Source organism: Epargyreus clarus, unplaced genomic scaffold (genome assembly GCF_041222505.1).
Source record: "Epargyreus clarus isolate Ecla_fem2 unplaced genomic scaffold, WU_Ecla_fem_2.2 ptg000033l, whole genome shotgun sequence".
NCBI classification, from domain to species: Eukaryota; Metazoa; Arthropoda; class Insecta; order Lepidoptera; family Hesperiidae; genus Epargyreus; species Epargyreus clarus.
Genome location: NW_027332238.1, coordinates 4,604,719 through 4,620,559, shown reverse-complemented (window position 1 = coordinate 4,620,559; position 15,841 = coordinate 4,604,719). Strand labels below are relative to the sequence as shown.

The 15,841-nt window shown below is 41.3% G+C and overlaps 1 protein-coding gene across 4 annotated transcripts in view; it reads left to right on the top strand.

Annotated features, from left to right (window-relative positions):
- LOC140755527 (uncharacterized) overlaps positions 1 to 15,841 on the top strand; it is a 58,934-nt gene that overhangs the window by 6,249 nt on the left and 36,844 nt on the right. For all 4 annotated transcript variants that reach the window (XM_073090816.1, XM_073090814.1, XM_073090815.1 and 1 more), the window contains exons 4-21: positions 344 to 423; positions 1,376 to 1,480; positions 2,003 to 2,085; positions 2,585 to 2,667; positions 3,697 to 3,823; positions 4,571 to 4,707; positions 5,207 to 5,326; positions 5,982 to 6,096; positions 6,932 to 6,998; positions 7,492 to 7,574; positions 8,307 to 8,383; positions 9,084 to 9,168; positions 10,406 to 10,478; positions 10,909 to 10,970; positions 12,202 to 12,323; positions 12,814 to 13,075; positions 13,714 to 13,834; positions 15,361 to 15,483. In XM_073090816.1, coding sequence (XP_072946917.1) covers positions 344 to 423; positions 1,376 to 1,480; positions 2,003 to 2,085; positions 2,585 to 2,667; positions 3,697 to 3,823; positions 4,571 to 4,707; positions 5,207 to 5,326; positions 5,982 to 6,096; positions 6,932 to 6,998; positions 7,492 to 7,574; positions 8,307 to 8,383; positions 9,084 to 9,168; positions 10,406 to 10,478; positions 10,909 to 10,970; positions 12,202 to 12,323; positions 12,814 to 13,075; positions 13,714 to 13,834; positions 15,361 to 15,483 — 1,925 coding nt within the window. The remainder of the gene's footprint in view (positions 1 to 343; positions 424 to 1,375; positions 1,481 to 2,002; positions 2,086 to 2,584; positions 2,668 to 3,696; positions 3,824 to 4,570; positions 4,708 to 5,206; positions 5,327 to 5,981; positions 6,097 to 6,931; positions 6,999 to 7,491; positions 7,575 to 8,306; positions 8,384 to 9,083; positions 9,169 to 10,405; positions 10,479 to 10,908; positions 10,971 to 12,201; positions 12,324 to 12,813; positions 13,076 to 13,713; positions 13,835 to 15,360; positions 15,484 to 15,841) is intronic.

The window sequence follows — 15,841 nt, the reverse complement described above, 5'->3', positions numbered from 1 at the left end:
GCTTTGCCCTAGTAAGCGTTTATGCTCACCAGTGAGTGAGTAGAAGGATTTGCGGCCACATATACCTTCGGCCTTACCTGGCACGGACGGTAGCATGTGACCTAGTACTAAATTATCAGGCCTAAAATCATCGATATACCACTATCAGAAACTTGAAGATCATACACATTGAAAGGTGGCAGATGAAATTCGGGTTAACCGTCCATGCAAATTATGTTTTTCTCTATTTTGCATAATTGGCGTTCACTTAGTACGTAGTACGTACTTACTACTTAACTATGGCAAATTTACAATAAAAAATATCCGAAAATGTCTTGGATTAACAGTAATTCTTATGTTTCAGCCGGCTCAGAGGACAGCTCCTCTGGCAAAGAGGCGGCATCCGTGGGCGATTTGGAACCAGCTTTCGATCATAAGGGTGGTGTAAGTATAACTCTACTCTCTCTACTATAACATTATTAGTCGTGGTTTGTGTACGTTAGAGAAATAATTTATTGTCAGTCACTTGAACAATTGTAGATTTCTATAAGCCTAAAAGAAAGCAAAGTGTCTAGCAAAAAGTTCTCAAACCTGTGTGACGTCTACCAATGGAGACTTAAAACCTTGAGAAGAAACTCGTGCCTAGCTGTGAGACATACAAACCATATGGACCTTTTTAATATTTATATTTTGTTGACCTTGAGACTGATGGAACAGTCTACACATGGGTCTTGCAGCTAGCACAGAGGTTCCCGGGTTTGATCCCCGGTCAGACAGATATCTGAATGATGAATTTACATTTCCTTTCTGGGTGGTGTGTATTCATGTCACCCACAACAGAGGGAATCGTACTGTAGGGCTGTGAGTGTAGAAAGCATGTATTTTTTATACATTAAGTCATATAAAGTTGAACAATTGTCTCTTTTATGTGAAAATGCTCAGAAGAATCAAAAATACAATATATTCTTCCATAATCATCAATGTCTTCAATAATCTTTATCCACTAATTTATCACACTTCCATTACAAAAGACATTGCAAAAATTTGATAATTATAGTATAAAAACTAATAAAAACCACGCTAAAATCGCGCAACGAAAATCGTTAATCCTGATTCCTGATGATCCTGATGAGGGGAATGTGATAAAGTTATTAAAATCGTGTATTGTCATTCGTTCGTGATAATTGTTCAAAATTTTTATTTAATCGGACCGTTCACAGTGGGTAAAAATCGAGTTCAAAGATTCCGTTATATACATACATACAGGTCAATCTAATAAAAGCGTGGTGAAAATAAGACAAGTGTTCACAAGAAGTGACATAAATATTCACCAATTATGTAATCTATATATGAATTAATATGATGTAACTGCAATATTTTTATGTTTGTTTCTCAGATCCAAGTGCCAACGATGGGCCAGTTCCTCCTGCCGCTGCTGTCCTCGGACCCCGTGGGTCCGGAGCCCGAGCACTTCCTCATCAGGCACGAGGATATCTTGCAGGTGAGGTGGTCATTACACTGACGTTACACATGAAATACTTTGACGTTATTTATTTACTATGAGACCTACATACTTGAGGTTACAACAACATATTGTTCCTTACTTAAACTTGTTGCTTACAACTATTGACCCTAGCTTAGTCCTCGCCTCTATTTGGTCCTAGAATTCTTACACCCTAACACTAGCGGACTAGGGCGGGGGGGAGCGGAAGGGGCGGCCCGTTGCAAATCCGTTAGGATCATACTATTTGTGACATAGTTATATGTCAGCGAAAAGAAAGGTCGCTCGAATGAAACCATCGCTGAAATACTGGGGGCATCCATTCAACTTTCCGACCCGGTCTTCCATTCAATTCTCCCTGGACCTCATTCAACATTTCCCGGGCCCCGGGCCTCTGCCGACCTTAGTCCGCTGCACCCTAATGTCTACTGTTGTTATTCAGGCTGGGCTATATAAAATGCTTGTTGTTGCAGCTAACAGCTGCTATTCAGACTAAATGTACAAAAATAATTGTTGTTACAGCTACTGGCGTCCGCGGAGGTGAGCGGCTCCCGCGAGGACCACGCCGACGTTGACGACCCCGCGCTCGACTCTCCCACCGACGCGTGAGTATCATGTTAAATATACCAGTTATGAGTTACGTACCACTGTTATGAAGGTGTGGTAGAACCCTCTGTGGTTCGACTCCGGCACCACCGCCACACCTATTTCTGTTATAACAGCAGTGTAGCGCTGCTGTGTTCTGGGTTGATGGGTGTGGTAGAGGAGATATACTTATCCGAGGCATTCCAACTTAGACCTCAAGGGCAGAGACGATCTGTGGTCGATCTCGGGTAGGAGGAGGTATCTAATCTTATGTGGGGTTGATACAGATGCGAATGGGCGGATGGCCGGCAGTTGCTTATCATCAGGTGGACTGCATGCTCGTCTTCTTCCTTATCAATCATTATTTATCCAAAACAATATCATTTGCCATTCTTGTGCAATGGCAGCCTGCTAATTTGACCATGTCGTCCATTCATCGTGCCAGTTGCTTTCCAACGTTTCTCTCGCCTTATCTTGAGCTCGTCTGTTACACCTGTTTTATAATAACATGTGTTTCAGGTTGGACGAGGAGGTAGCGGATGCCTGCGAGGAGCCGGCGGTGACGCCGGATGACGAGGCGCTCCTACTGCACTACGTCTGCGGTCAGTGTTACTGTACTATATTATACGGATATGTTCAGCGTACATTGGTAACATATAATGGCTGTTGGATGTCAAAACAATTTTGGATGATCACTTATTCTACCACTCAGTGGTTTACAAATATATATACGAAGGTTAAACAATCTGATTTAAAATTCAAAATACATATTTTCATTATAATAAATTCAAAATAATTAAAATATTTAAAATACATGTCAATGGCTATATTGACGAAGAAAATTAAATAATGCTTAATAGTAACACCAAACACTTAGTCACAAATCGGAATGACTACTGTTGTCACTTAAGAATGTATTTAATTTCTTATAACATTTGCTTAACAAATATGTTTTTAATTTACTTTTAAATATATTACTATGCTTCATCGTATCAACAACATCGTATAATAAACAACAGTAAATAAAATATTTGGTACTCAAAATAGTTTATAGTTGTTGCAATTTAATAGGTTCATATGAACACATATCAATAATCACAATGAATGATCCGATTTTAATGTGTAATTCAAATTTAATGAATTAATGTTTCAATAATCAATAATCCAACTTTAACGAGTAATTTAAATTTAATTAATGATCCAAAAATAAATGATTCGAATTTAATCTATGAATCAAAAATAAATAATCTAAAAAGGAAAAATCCGAATTATATGAATGATTGACAAATTAATTATCTGACATAAATGACTAATCCAAATTTAATGAACAAACCAATTTATAAAATGAATGATACAAATTTAATGAATTACTAGCTGACCCGGCAAACGTTTAGTTGCCATATAAATAAAAAAATGTTAAGGGTGAACAACCCTTATCACTTAGTGGTATGAAAAATAGATAGTAGCCGATCAGACCTACTGAATGTGCTCATAAAATTTGGTGAAAATTGGTAAAGCCGTTTCGGAGGAGTACGGTAACTAACATTGTGACACGAAAATTTTATATATAAGTTTTAAAGGATGCTTAAAATCTAACAAGTAGGCGTTACATATTTTCTTTCATTCACCAGATTCCCCGACGATCCCGGACGAGCCTGAGGCGCAACACTTCGGCGCTATCGAGGAGTGGCTGCTCGGCGTGTACCGCTCGTGGTGCGAGATCTCCGCGCTGCTGTACACCATCCTCGGTGCCAACATGTGAGTTGTTTTGTTTATCAGTGTTATTTGGGTATGGTGTTGTTTGATGGTAGAACTCTCTGTAGTTCGAGTCCGGAGGTATTTTTTGTTTTTTTTTTTAAGCTATTGCATAGCTTCTATCGCGGGCCTGGAGCATGGAGACCGAATCCAGAAATTCCGTAACGAAAAAAACCTAACACCCCCCACTCCGACCGGCACAGCGGTGATACTTTTTAGTAGCGATCTGTGCGCCCCGGGGCGCACACACCAATTGACGGGTTAATGACTTTTTGAAATATCACGCTTGCAATTTGCATAAGTTGATAAAAAATGCTATGCAATAGCTTTACCGCGGCAGTCTCCGAGTGCCACACGTATTTTTTTTTTTTTTATAATATAGGAGTAGCAGACGAACATGTAGTCCATTTGATGGTAAGTGCCTACTGCTGGGCATGGACATTTGTAATCAACCCCAGATGGGATAAGATATTCCTGCCTGTGATTGGCCATAGATGAGTCACTACCACTGAGGACTAAGCTGGACTGCCTTGGACAAATATGTTTTGTAATGTAACCTTACCATATTCTTCAAACCAGAATACAGCAGAGCTTAACACTGCAACGTCTTCATGTCAATGACTGTCACTGCATGTCGTTGACTGTTGCCGTCTGTGGCCGACGACTTTTAACGGCGGTCGTAGGCGTGGTCTGTCATTCGTCCATTCTCTTACCAATAAATATTGACATTCCCTTCTGTCCCTTCCGCAGCAACACGGACAGCGAGCAGCGCGAGTGGTGGTACCGCGCGCGGCTCGGCTGCAGCTGCCGGCTCTGCCTCGGCCTGGCGGGCAGCCCGCGCGCCCTGGCCGCGCTGCTGCGGGACATCGTGTGGGAGCTGGCGCACGGTGAGTGGCCCAGCGGTGGGTGTGGGCTAGAGCGGTGGTGGAGCTGGGCTGAGGCCATCGACACACTGTGAATGCTGGTAGAGCGGTTGAAGGTGATGAGGCGCGTGATGTGGAGTGAATTGAAAGTAATGCTCCCGAGTGTTACACTCGAGCTTGTGTCGCTCGTGCTTAAGATACGCGGGCGTATTTTGTACGCCAATATTTGTACTGTAAGAGTTGTTCCCAAAGTGCAAACATCCAAAATTGTATTCCTTACTGACAAATGAATAAATGATTATGATGATTCGTATTTTATAAAGGTGAATATCAAATACCGAACTAAAGAAAAAAATACACAAGGAGCCAGTTGGAGCGATATACAGATTTGCTTTTGAAATATTCTCAATTTTATTTGAAAAAATTACAGAGTCGTAAACATATAAAAATGTTTCGTTAAAATTGAAAATAACCAACATTATAATTTCCCTTGTTACAAACTCATTCCCTACACAACCTACAGGTGGTACCACGGTGGGCGTGGCGGTGGGGCTGGTGCGCATCCTGAAGCTGCAGTCGGACAAGGTGCCCTACAAGGAGTGGGAGTTGCCGCGCTTGAGGCGAATCAACTTCCCCGACAATGGTATGATTGCTGTTAATTTATTTTGAATTATGTATGTTGTATATTCGTATGTATGTAAATCAGTGATAACCTAGTAGTTGAGAAACTTGGCCTCGAGGGGTTCATGGTTCAAATCCCAGGCACGCACGCACCTCTGATTTTTCATAGTGCATCTTAGAAGTTAATTATTACTTGCTTAATCGGGAAAGGAAAACATTGTGAGGAAACCTGCATACCTGAAAAATAAAAAAAAACTCTTCAAAGGTGTGTGCAGTCTACCAATACGCCCTAGGCCAGTGCGGATAGTGCGGATGGCCTAATCCTTCTCATTCTGAGAGGAGACCCTTGCCCAGCAGTGGGGCAGTAATGGGTTGATTATAATGATATTCGTATTATTTAAACCTTTTAAAATTAAATAATCTAGAGCTACATTTTCCAATTTATTTTTTATTAAATATAGAAATACTTACCATAAGGGACACCCCTTACCACATCCTTCAAACCAGAACACAGCAGCGTTTAACACTGCTGTTATTAGGCAGAAATAGGTGTGGCGTTGGTGCTGCCTGAATCAAACGGCAACCCTACCATCTTGTCGTTTTATTTTTTTCAAAAATTAGGTGCTCAGTCTGTATCTTCTTTAAATAATAAATTTATTCGTGTATGTTCGCCGCAGCCGAGACGATAATCCACGAGCAGCTGTGCCGAGCGGCGCAGCAGAACGAGATCGCGAACCAGATCATCAGCAGGATATGCCTCTGCCGCGAGTACACCCGCCCCATGGAGAAACGGTACGTCTCAGATAGTGGAATAATATACGATAGTGACTCGTTCGATTCTCGGCTAAGGAAAAATATTTTACAAATTAAATTACAAAACGAATGATGTAGTTTTAGTTTTTATCAAAATCGGCCTCGTAACTCCTTTTAGCATTTTTCGCTAATCCTTATGGTTTCGAATTTAGCCCTGAAGGCCTATTTGAAAAAAAAACAATGTGAGCCGTCACGGGACGCCTGGCAGATGTGAAACATCGACATTATTTTGTAAAAGTAATATGCAGAAAAGAACATATTGTGATAGGAACTAAATATGTCATAATGATAAAATAAAATATTACGATTTTTGCGCCTGGCGACGCGTCGCCACACCGTACACACTACTGCATATAGACTGTATATATATACCATCGTATAGCGTGGCGACGCGCCACGGCATGCGTCGCCACGCCAGAAATCGGTTTTACGTGCGGCTATAGATGTTTCACATCAAAATTCACCCTGTATACGTGTCTGTGTATGTGTGTGTGTATATATGTGTCTATGTGTGTATATATAAAGACATTTGTATTACAATTTTTTTAAATTAATCTGTCTCATCTTACCCGTTTATCAAATAATATATACGTGTGTGTGTGTGTGTGTGTGTGTGTGTGTGTGTGTGTGTGTGTGCGTGTCTACTTGTGTTTATAAGTGTGTGTGTATAACAACAGATTTGTATTACAAAAAATATTAAATCAATGAAGATATTTGTTTTCTATATTTAATAAATGTTTATGATAATGATGATTATATTAAGTTTGTTACTATTTCGTAAATAAATATATAAATATAAATGTTTCATTTTCAGGCACGCCTTGGAGAGGTTTTTCAAGTTGTTAGAAAACTTCAAGAATGCATCTGTGATCACTTTTAAGGTAACTGTGTTTTATGTAATCAAAGTAACATATAAGTTTTTGAAGGTGGTGAACAGGGAATTCTTTGTGGTTTGACTCCGGCGGCACCACCGCCACACCTATTTCTGTTATAACAGCAGTGTAGCGCTGCTGTGTTCCGGTTTGAAGGGTGTGGTAAGGGAGACATACTTTTCCGAGGCGTTCCAGCTTCCAGTCCTCAGGGGTAGCGGTGAATCTGTGGCCGACTTTAGGTAGGAATATCTAATGCTATCTGGGATTGATTACAGATGTCCATGGGCGAAAGTAGCCTACGACATCTGCTACTCCTACTATATAAAAAAAATCTGACAAATCTTAAAAAAATGTCTCGTAAAGTTATGTGAAGTCTACCAATACGCATTTGTACATCACGGTGGACTATGGCGTAATCCTTCACATTGTGAGAGGAGACCCGTGCCCAGCAGTGGGACAGTAATGGGTTGATGATGATAATGATGATATGATATATTCCCAGGTGGACCTGGTCCCGGCGGAGGGCAGCGGCAGCGAGGAGGAGGACACGAGCTGGGTGGACGCCGCGCGCGCCAGGCTCGCCAGGTTAGTATGACAGAGGTAGCGGGTTCGAATCCCGCGTAGCAGAATGAAGCTAATATCATTATATAAGACGTAGTGACGCAATTTTCAATTGCAATGGTGTAGTTTCGAGCAAAATTTGACTGTAATAAGGTAGTTTAGGGGAAGGTAACAGGTTCGAATCTCCAAAGAAATATTCGATTATGTATTAACATTAATATTAGGTTACGTCATGGTAGGTTTATAAAACTTTTAAACACATGTCGAGTACCATATGATCACCCGTAGAATGGTAGCAGGTTTCAATCCCAGGTAAGAAAAGTCAAATGACAAAATATATGTTTAACACCAATTTATGGCTAGCTTGATACTATAGGCTAGATTTTACCCATTTTTCTGCTTATGACATACTAGAAATGGTCGCAGCTTCGCCCGCGTTTAAAAAAAAACATGACATACATATAACTGAAAATTTGTACCTTCAGTAGAATGACAGTGGCGCCATCTGTCGAAAATTGGTTGTGCCAACTCGGATACCTTCGTGGGCACACTAAAGATCATCACCTGATCAAATGCATAGTTTACGATTATATAAAGGACATACAGACAAACATTTATTTATATATCAATAGGATTCGTGGTACATTTTATTATGCTATGTGCATAGTAAAATTGTCTATGTAGTGCCATTGTGTTGTCTGTTACTCAATTTTATTTTGTAGCTCATTTAGTCCTGACACTTTATTTGTACGGCAGGTACCTAGCGCCGCACCAACGGCGGAGCACCAACGAGCGACTCCAGGACATGGCCTCTAGGACTGTGCCCCTCGACCGTGAGTAACTTATGTGTAGTACTATAGTCTTCACAATTTAATAGGCCCATTTTGACACATGCCATCCTAACATCATTAATGTCTTAAACTAACTTTTTAGTATGCAGTTTACGACCACGTGACGACTTGAGCTTGCGGCTTCAAAGCATACTAGGCGAACTAGGCGTACCAAGTTATCGTTTCTGTGGTTAATCTCAGATTGGAATTGACTTTAGATGTCTAAATGTTATTGGCTAAAATTCTAGTGAACTGCATATTTGTTTTCTGCTTAAAATGGTAAAATAAGAAAAAGAAGTACAACAACAATTCTGTTTGCATTTAAAAATCCCGTTTTGTTTTGGGTGTTAATAAATTTAAAGTCCTTAAAATCTGGAGGCACGACAGTGCCCCGCCAAGTCGAGTCAAAAAAATTGCCAAGTCTATTTAAAATAGATTTTTAATATTGATATTGTTGCACAAATTGTTGTTCGATTAGGTAGTTACGTAATACCTTAAGACAGAAGGTCCTTTACGTAGGGACTGAATAAATAAACCGACTTGGTATATTATATGGATCTCACAACTTTTTACAGTTGTGACTTTGATTTTTTTACAAGTTATGTTTTAGTGGCATTAATCTTAACATGATGTTGTCGCTATGTAATGCATTTGTATGAATGTTATGGGTCTGGGTGTTAATTGTCGTACATGATTGTTCCAGTGACGGCGTGGGCGGACTACAAGCACCGCTGCGACTGTCTCAATCCGAAGACCCTCGGCTCGCAGCAGAGGAAGGAGCTGTTGAGGTATGTCCAACCTCATCTAACATAACCTAACCTAACCTTTTTTTTTTTTTGTTTACGAGGGGGAAACCTTCAAAAGGTACCCGGTGCCGTGGGAGCGACACAGGGTTATGTGGGATTTTTACCGTACTAAAACCCCCCCGGTGGCCTTCCTCTACTTTGCCAAGAGGACTCCGGGATCTCCTACGGAATGCAACCGGAGTCCTCTGAACGCGTCGCCCCTTCGGGCTCCACCCAGGTGAGCTCCAGGACTCGCCACACCGTCTGGTGTTTACGACGGTATGCGACCACACACACCGCCGTCCTTCCCGGAGTTGCTTACCGGACGGCTCGACCTCCCAATCTTGCCGCCCGCAACCCCGGAAGCCTCCTTTTTGTCGCCTCTTACGACAGGCTGGGGATACCGTAGCCCTATTCTAGTCCCGGGACTACAGGGACAAACCTAACCTAACCTAGCATATAGGTGCTAGAGCCAGTTAGGCCAGGTACCAACGCCAATAACGGACGAGTGCTATTAACATACCTATAATCAAATGCAACGTACCGACTATATAAAGGACATACAGACAAACATTCATTTTTATATACAGGGTGGATACCTTCATACGACAGTAAATGAAAACACAAGTCCTACTCCTTCCTTGGAACATGTTACAATAATTAAAAAACACTTAATATCGAATTTAAAAAAAAAAAAAATCAGTGACCTAATTATAAATAATGGGTTGAACAATAGAATACCTTTGATAAGAGCGGTAACAGCGCAGTGTCATGACGTAATATGTGATCTTTATGTCTTAGGAATAAGGTACAATATGCATTTACTTAATTTGACGAATTTGCAACATTGTAATTTATTATGTTTCGATTTATAAATTTTCTGCGATGGACTAATATTACACAAAGCGTGTGGAAACTTTGAAAAATGAAGAAAAAATCCTGTGCCTAAAGTACTAAAGATATTTGATTTAAAATTTGTTTGGAGGCTTGAGAGATGGATAAATTTATGGATATTATGATGTGGTTAAATTTATTGTCGTATTATAGTATCCACCCTGTACATAGATTGTTGTGAACTTCTTTGTGCAAATATGTACTTATTACTTCTTGCAATTAAAAACTTTTTTTCAATTAAAATGAAAAAAAGTTAAGTATGTTTCATTGTAAAAAGAACAAACAATAAAAATGTAGATTTTCTTCTACGTTCATAATAAATATACCTTCCTTACTCGTATTCCAGGGTGTCGTTCTTCATGATGCTGCAGATGGTGAAGGAGTTCAACGCCAACAAGACTGGAGCTGACGAGGACAAGGTAGGGCTTAAAGACATCCCTTTTACATAGATCCGAAGGTGGTAGAACCCTTTGGTTCGACTCCGGCAACACCACCACACCTACTTCTGTTATAACAGCAGTGTTAAGCGCTGCTGTGTTCCGGTTTGAAGGGTGTGGTAAGGGAGACATACTTTTCCGAGGTGTTCCAGCTTAGTCCTCAGGAGTAGCGGCGCATCTGTGGCCATTTTCAAATAAGACTCTCATAGTTCTAAGATCAGACTTATCTGTGGTTAATGAAAGATATCCATGGGCGGCAGTAATCACTTACCATTATTTGGACTGCATGCAACTTTGTTACCTATAAATTATAAAAAAAAAACTTATCCAATACTATAGTCATTTAAGAGCGTGATCTCTCGCCGGACAAGACGATAATTTACTATATATTTAGTTTCCTTTCAATTTACAGGCGCCCAACGATCAGGACCGGACGGGGAGAGAGTTGCAACAAGGGGACGGCACTGGAGCCAAGTATGTATATAAAACTGCGCCACTTCTTATTACATAAGGAGGTAGCAAGCGTCTATTAATTACGGCAGGGGTGTGTGGGGGGCTTATGAGCCAAATCTCATGTATCCAAAGCTTACTTGGGGAAAGAGGGTATCGGTGATAATCACATATTCTTTGCATAAGAAACTTTCCATAAATTAAGAAAGAAGGAGATTGAGGGAGAGGGTCGAGCCAAATCTCACGGCATCTCATCAGCAGGAGACGTGGGAGGGGCTCAGAAAATCGCTTAAAACGTCTCACGTAATTTTATCATCATCATAATTAATTTCTAATACGCACATAACTTCGAAAAGTCAGAGGCGCGTACCTAGGATTTGTAGCTCACGCCCCTCGATCAAGAGGCCGAGTTTCTTAACCACTGCGATATCCCTGCTTTTTGTATGCGTATTTTTTGGATAGGCAATTAGTTTTTTAAACATAAAACATAGGAAACAGCGCCATCTCTTACCACAATACAACATCCCGACTTCACTTCAACGGTGATGACTCGCGTTCCGGAGCGGTCACCATGCCGGTCTGACGCGCAGAAGGTCCCGGGTTCGATCCCCGGCCAGATAGATTTCTTTATGTTGAATTTAGATTTCTGTTTCTGGATGTTTGTGTATTTCTCTCTGGGTGTGTCCATGACACCCACGATACAGGGAATCCTAGTGTGGGGCTGTGAGTGTAGAAAACGAAAACTTGTGTATTAACTTTTTATCATAGTGACTTGTACGTAATAACTACATATTATGTATGCTATTGTAATTTACATGCCGCAATAGGTAAAATTAGAGGACTTGTATACATGCAATATCCCATCTAAATTGTACCTTATTTCTGCAAATAAATGTTATTATTATTATTTTCATTGCTTTTTCTCCCAAAACGGGTATATTTTACACTTTTATGCGGGCCTTAGCCAAGCATAAGAGCTGGTGATGAAGTGTCCATGGATAAAAACTTTCTGACTATCCTGCACGTGTTGAGTATGGTAGCTTTTTGTAAGGTGATGTATGTTTGAGGATGAATGTTTAAGAGTTTGAGACTGGGATGTAAAGTGTCAGGTATGACTCCGGTAGTGGAGAGAACGATGGGTACGGTTGTAACTTTTTCTACCTTCCATTGACTTTTTAATTCTATGTCTAGGTCCGTATATTTGCTTATTTTCTCGGTGTGTGTTGATGATTATTATTATAACGTAATCTTCCAGGCCGCCGGACAGCCTCCCGCGGCCGGTGCTGCTGCCCCGGGCGCACCTCACGCGGCGGCTCAACGCCAGCCCGCTGCCCATCCGGGACCTCAGCAACGTGGACCTGGACGACCTGGACGACAGTGAGTATAACTACCCTGCGCCCGAGTACACTGACCCAGCACCTCTGCCCTGCGCCCGAGTACACTGACCCAGCATGGCCCTGACCAGTGGATGATGACACTGACCCTGGGCCTCTTCAAAACACGTCCTAAAAAGAGGATCTACCCAGCGCCCCTTCGAAACTGGTGCTAAAAGAGCTCTCCTATAAAGCCGGCGTTGCATTGGCGACATCTCTGGTGTTGCAAATGTCCATAGGCTACGGTGCGCATGCATATGGACATTTGTAATCAACCCCAGATAGGATTAGATTCTTACCTGAGGTCAGCCACAGATGCGCCGCTACCCCTGAGGACTAAGCTGGAATGCTTCGCACAAGTATGTCTCCCCCTTCAAAGTATGTTCACACAATTTATACTAGAACACAGCAGTGCTTAACACCTCTATTATTAGACAAAAATAGGTGTACCACCGTCAATACTTGATTTTGAATAACTGTCTTTATTCTTCCAGTATCACTGACAGACTCGGACGACAACGAGTCCCCCGGGCGCTCGATATCCTCCGGGGACTCCCTGGACTCTGCCTCCGAGCTCCTCCTGGTTGCCGCAGCTGCCGTCGAAGCCGGTCCCGATGGGGACGACCCCCCGGGGGAGATCTACAAGACCCTCAGGCATCTGATCAAGTCCATAGCGTCCATCGAGAGGCTGATGGATAAGATGATGAAGCACTGTGACGGGTGGCCGCAGGCGGCGCGCGGGGAGCCTGATGGCAGGTGAGGGAGTGGTGAGGAAGTGGTGGAGAAGTGGTGAGGAAGTGGTGGAGAAGTGGTGAGGAAGTGGTGGAGAAGTGGTGGAGAAGTGGTGAGGAAGTGGTGAGGAAGTGGTGGAGAAGTGGTGGAGAAGTGGTGAGGAAGTGGTGAGGAAGTGGTGGAGAAGTGGTGAGGAAGTGGTGAGGAAGTGGTGGAGAAGTGGTGAGGAAGTGGTGGAGAAGTGGTGAGGAAGTGGTGGAGAAGCGGTGAGGAAGTGGTGGAGAAGTGGTGAGGAAGTGGTATAGAAGTGGTGTGGAAGTAGTGCGCGGGGAGCCTGATGGCAGGTGAGAGAGTGGTGAAGTTTGGTGTGAGAAAGTGAAATTGATCCATCCAAAAAATTTTGTACATAAATAGACTAGTTTTTTACGGCTTCCATAGTTCCCATTGCTTTACAATATTAAAAGTTAGTTCAATTATTACTAAATTACAAGAAATTGGGTGGGAAACATTTTCTCATTCAGGATCCTACAGATTCCAAGGTTCCCATTGGAGTACAAATTTGAAATTTCTTCCATTCGAATCTAAAAGATGGGCAATTACCAAGGACACAAGGACGTGACGCTAAGACAATATTTATATATATTTCTATATTATGTTCATAGGAATCGCGTGCAGCAGAACATCGCTGCGGTGGACCGCAAGCTGCTGGCGATGTACCACCGGCTGCCGGAGGTGTACAGGAAGCAGCTGCACATATACCGCAAGCAGAAGAAACTCTCAACGGTCAGTGGTGCTCAAAGTTTATGTTATTGTTTCTTTCATTGTTCATTACTTCATTTGTGTCGGTCATCGGTGTTCAAAGTTTGTTTTGTTGTAGAGAATTATTTGGTGATATGTTGCTAAAAGATGTAAATAAAATTTTATTTTAGGTTTTGCTTTTGAAAAATTGTTAAATAATTCGTTTATGGGCACATTTTAAAGATTATCTTGTATACAGGGTGAATTTTTAAAACGGGCCTTCAGGGCCAAATCCGAAACTATAAGGATTAGCGAAAAATGCTGAAAGGAGTTACGAGGCCGATTTTGATAAAAACTATAAATGCATCATTACTTTTTAAAATAACTTTTTCCCTAACCGGGAATCGAACGAGTTCATTTTGAAAAAAAATGCACCCTCTATATTATTTCACTATCTGATAGTGTTGCTTATAAGGATCAAATTCTGGGAAGTAATGTTATGTGACAAATTAAAGGAAAAGGAAAATTTTGAAGAAAATACATATTTTTTCATACATTGACATACTAATCCTTAAGGATTATACATAACAAATGATTTATGTATAATTCTTTAGAAACATACATAAGTCATACCATTGAAGAATTTGTTGGTTAATCAACTAATTATTCGATGTTATGAACATGACTTACGGCTTAGTATGAGAAAGTAATAGTTGGGCAAATAAGTTACCGCCGTTTTTAGGATTATTTTTTAATAGAAATAGATAACTGATTAAATAGTAAATTTTTATTGTGTGTTGTGTACAACTTCGTTTAAACGTTAAATATGATTTTCTTTATCTCTTTGTTTTTTAGTAATCACTCGGATTTGACTCGAAAAAGTCATTTTTGCAAATAGTCAACTTTACGTCTGTATTAAACGAAACTCCGCCCATAGCTAGTTAAATCTATTATAATGGTCCTTAAAATAACCTTAACTAAGTCGGACATAAAAAAAATTAAATTCGTGGAGAACAAAACGTCCGCTTTCGATGATTTGAACATTGAACCAAAAAAAATTGTTAATACACGAATTATTTAAATTGATGAATGGCGGGAACTTAACTGCCAAATTAGTATGAAAAAATATGTTTTTTCTTAAAATTGAGGCTTTTCCTTTAGTTTGTCATTTATCATTACTTCCCAGATTTTGATCCTTATAAGCAACACTATCAGATAGTGGAATAATATAGAGGGTGTATTTTTTTTTCAAAATGAACTCGTTCGATTCCCGGTTAGGGAAAAAGTTATTTTAAAAAAGTAATGATGCATTTATAGTTTTTATCAAAATCGGCCTCGTAACTCCTTTCAGCATTTTTCGCTAATCCTTATAGTTTCGGATTTGGCCCTGAAGGCCCGTTTTAAAAATTCACCCTGTATACAGGCTGTCCTGTAAGTACCACGACAAACTTGACAAATTTCATAAATTACAAGAAATTCAGCAAGGAACTGAGAAAAATAAAATGTGTTGGTAGGGAAAATTATCGATGTATCGATTATCAATAACCGGAGCCCTATTGCTATCTGTGCAGGTGTGCGGAGCCCTAGCGGGAGGCCGGCCTCCGCCCCCGCCGCCGCCGGGCTCCCCGCCGCCCGCCGCGCAGGCCGCCTACCAGCCCGGCTGCCCCAAGTACCACCTGCGCCGCTTCCAGGAGGTAACCTGCCACCACACCACACCACCCACACACACACCATCCCACCGTTCCTCAGGTCGGCCACAGATGCGCCGCTCCCCCTGAGGACTAAGCTGGAACGCCTCGGAAAAGTCTATCTCCCTTACCACACCCTTCAAACCAGAACAGAGCTTCGCTACACTGCTGTTATAACAGAGATAGGTGTGGCGGTGGTGCCGCCAGAGTCGAACCACAGAGAGTTCTACCGACCTCGGGTAGGAATCTAGTCTTGTCTGGGGTGGATTACAGATGACCGTGGGCGGCAGGTAGCCACTTACAACCAGGTGGACTGCATGCTCGTGCGCTACTCTTGTAAAATAAATTAAGTTAAGATTAAAAC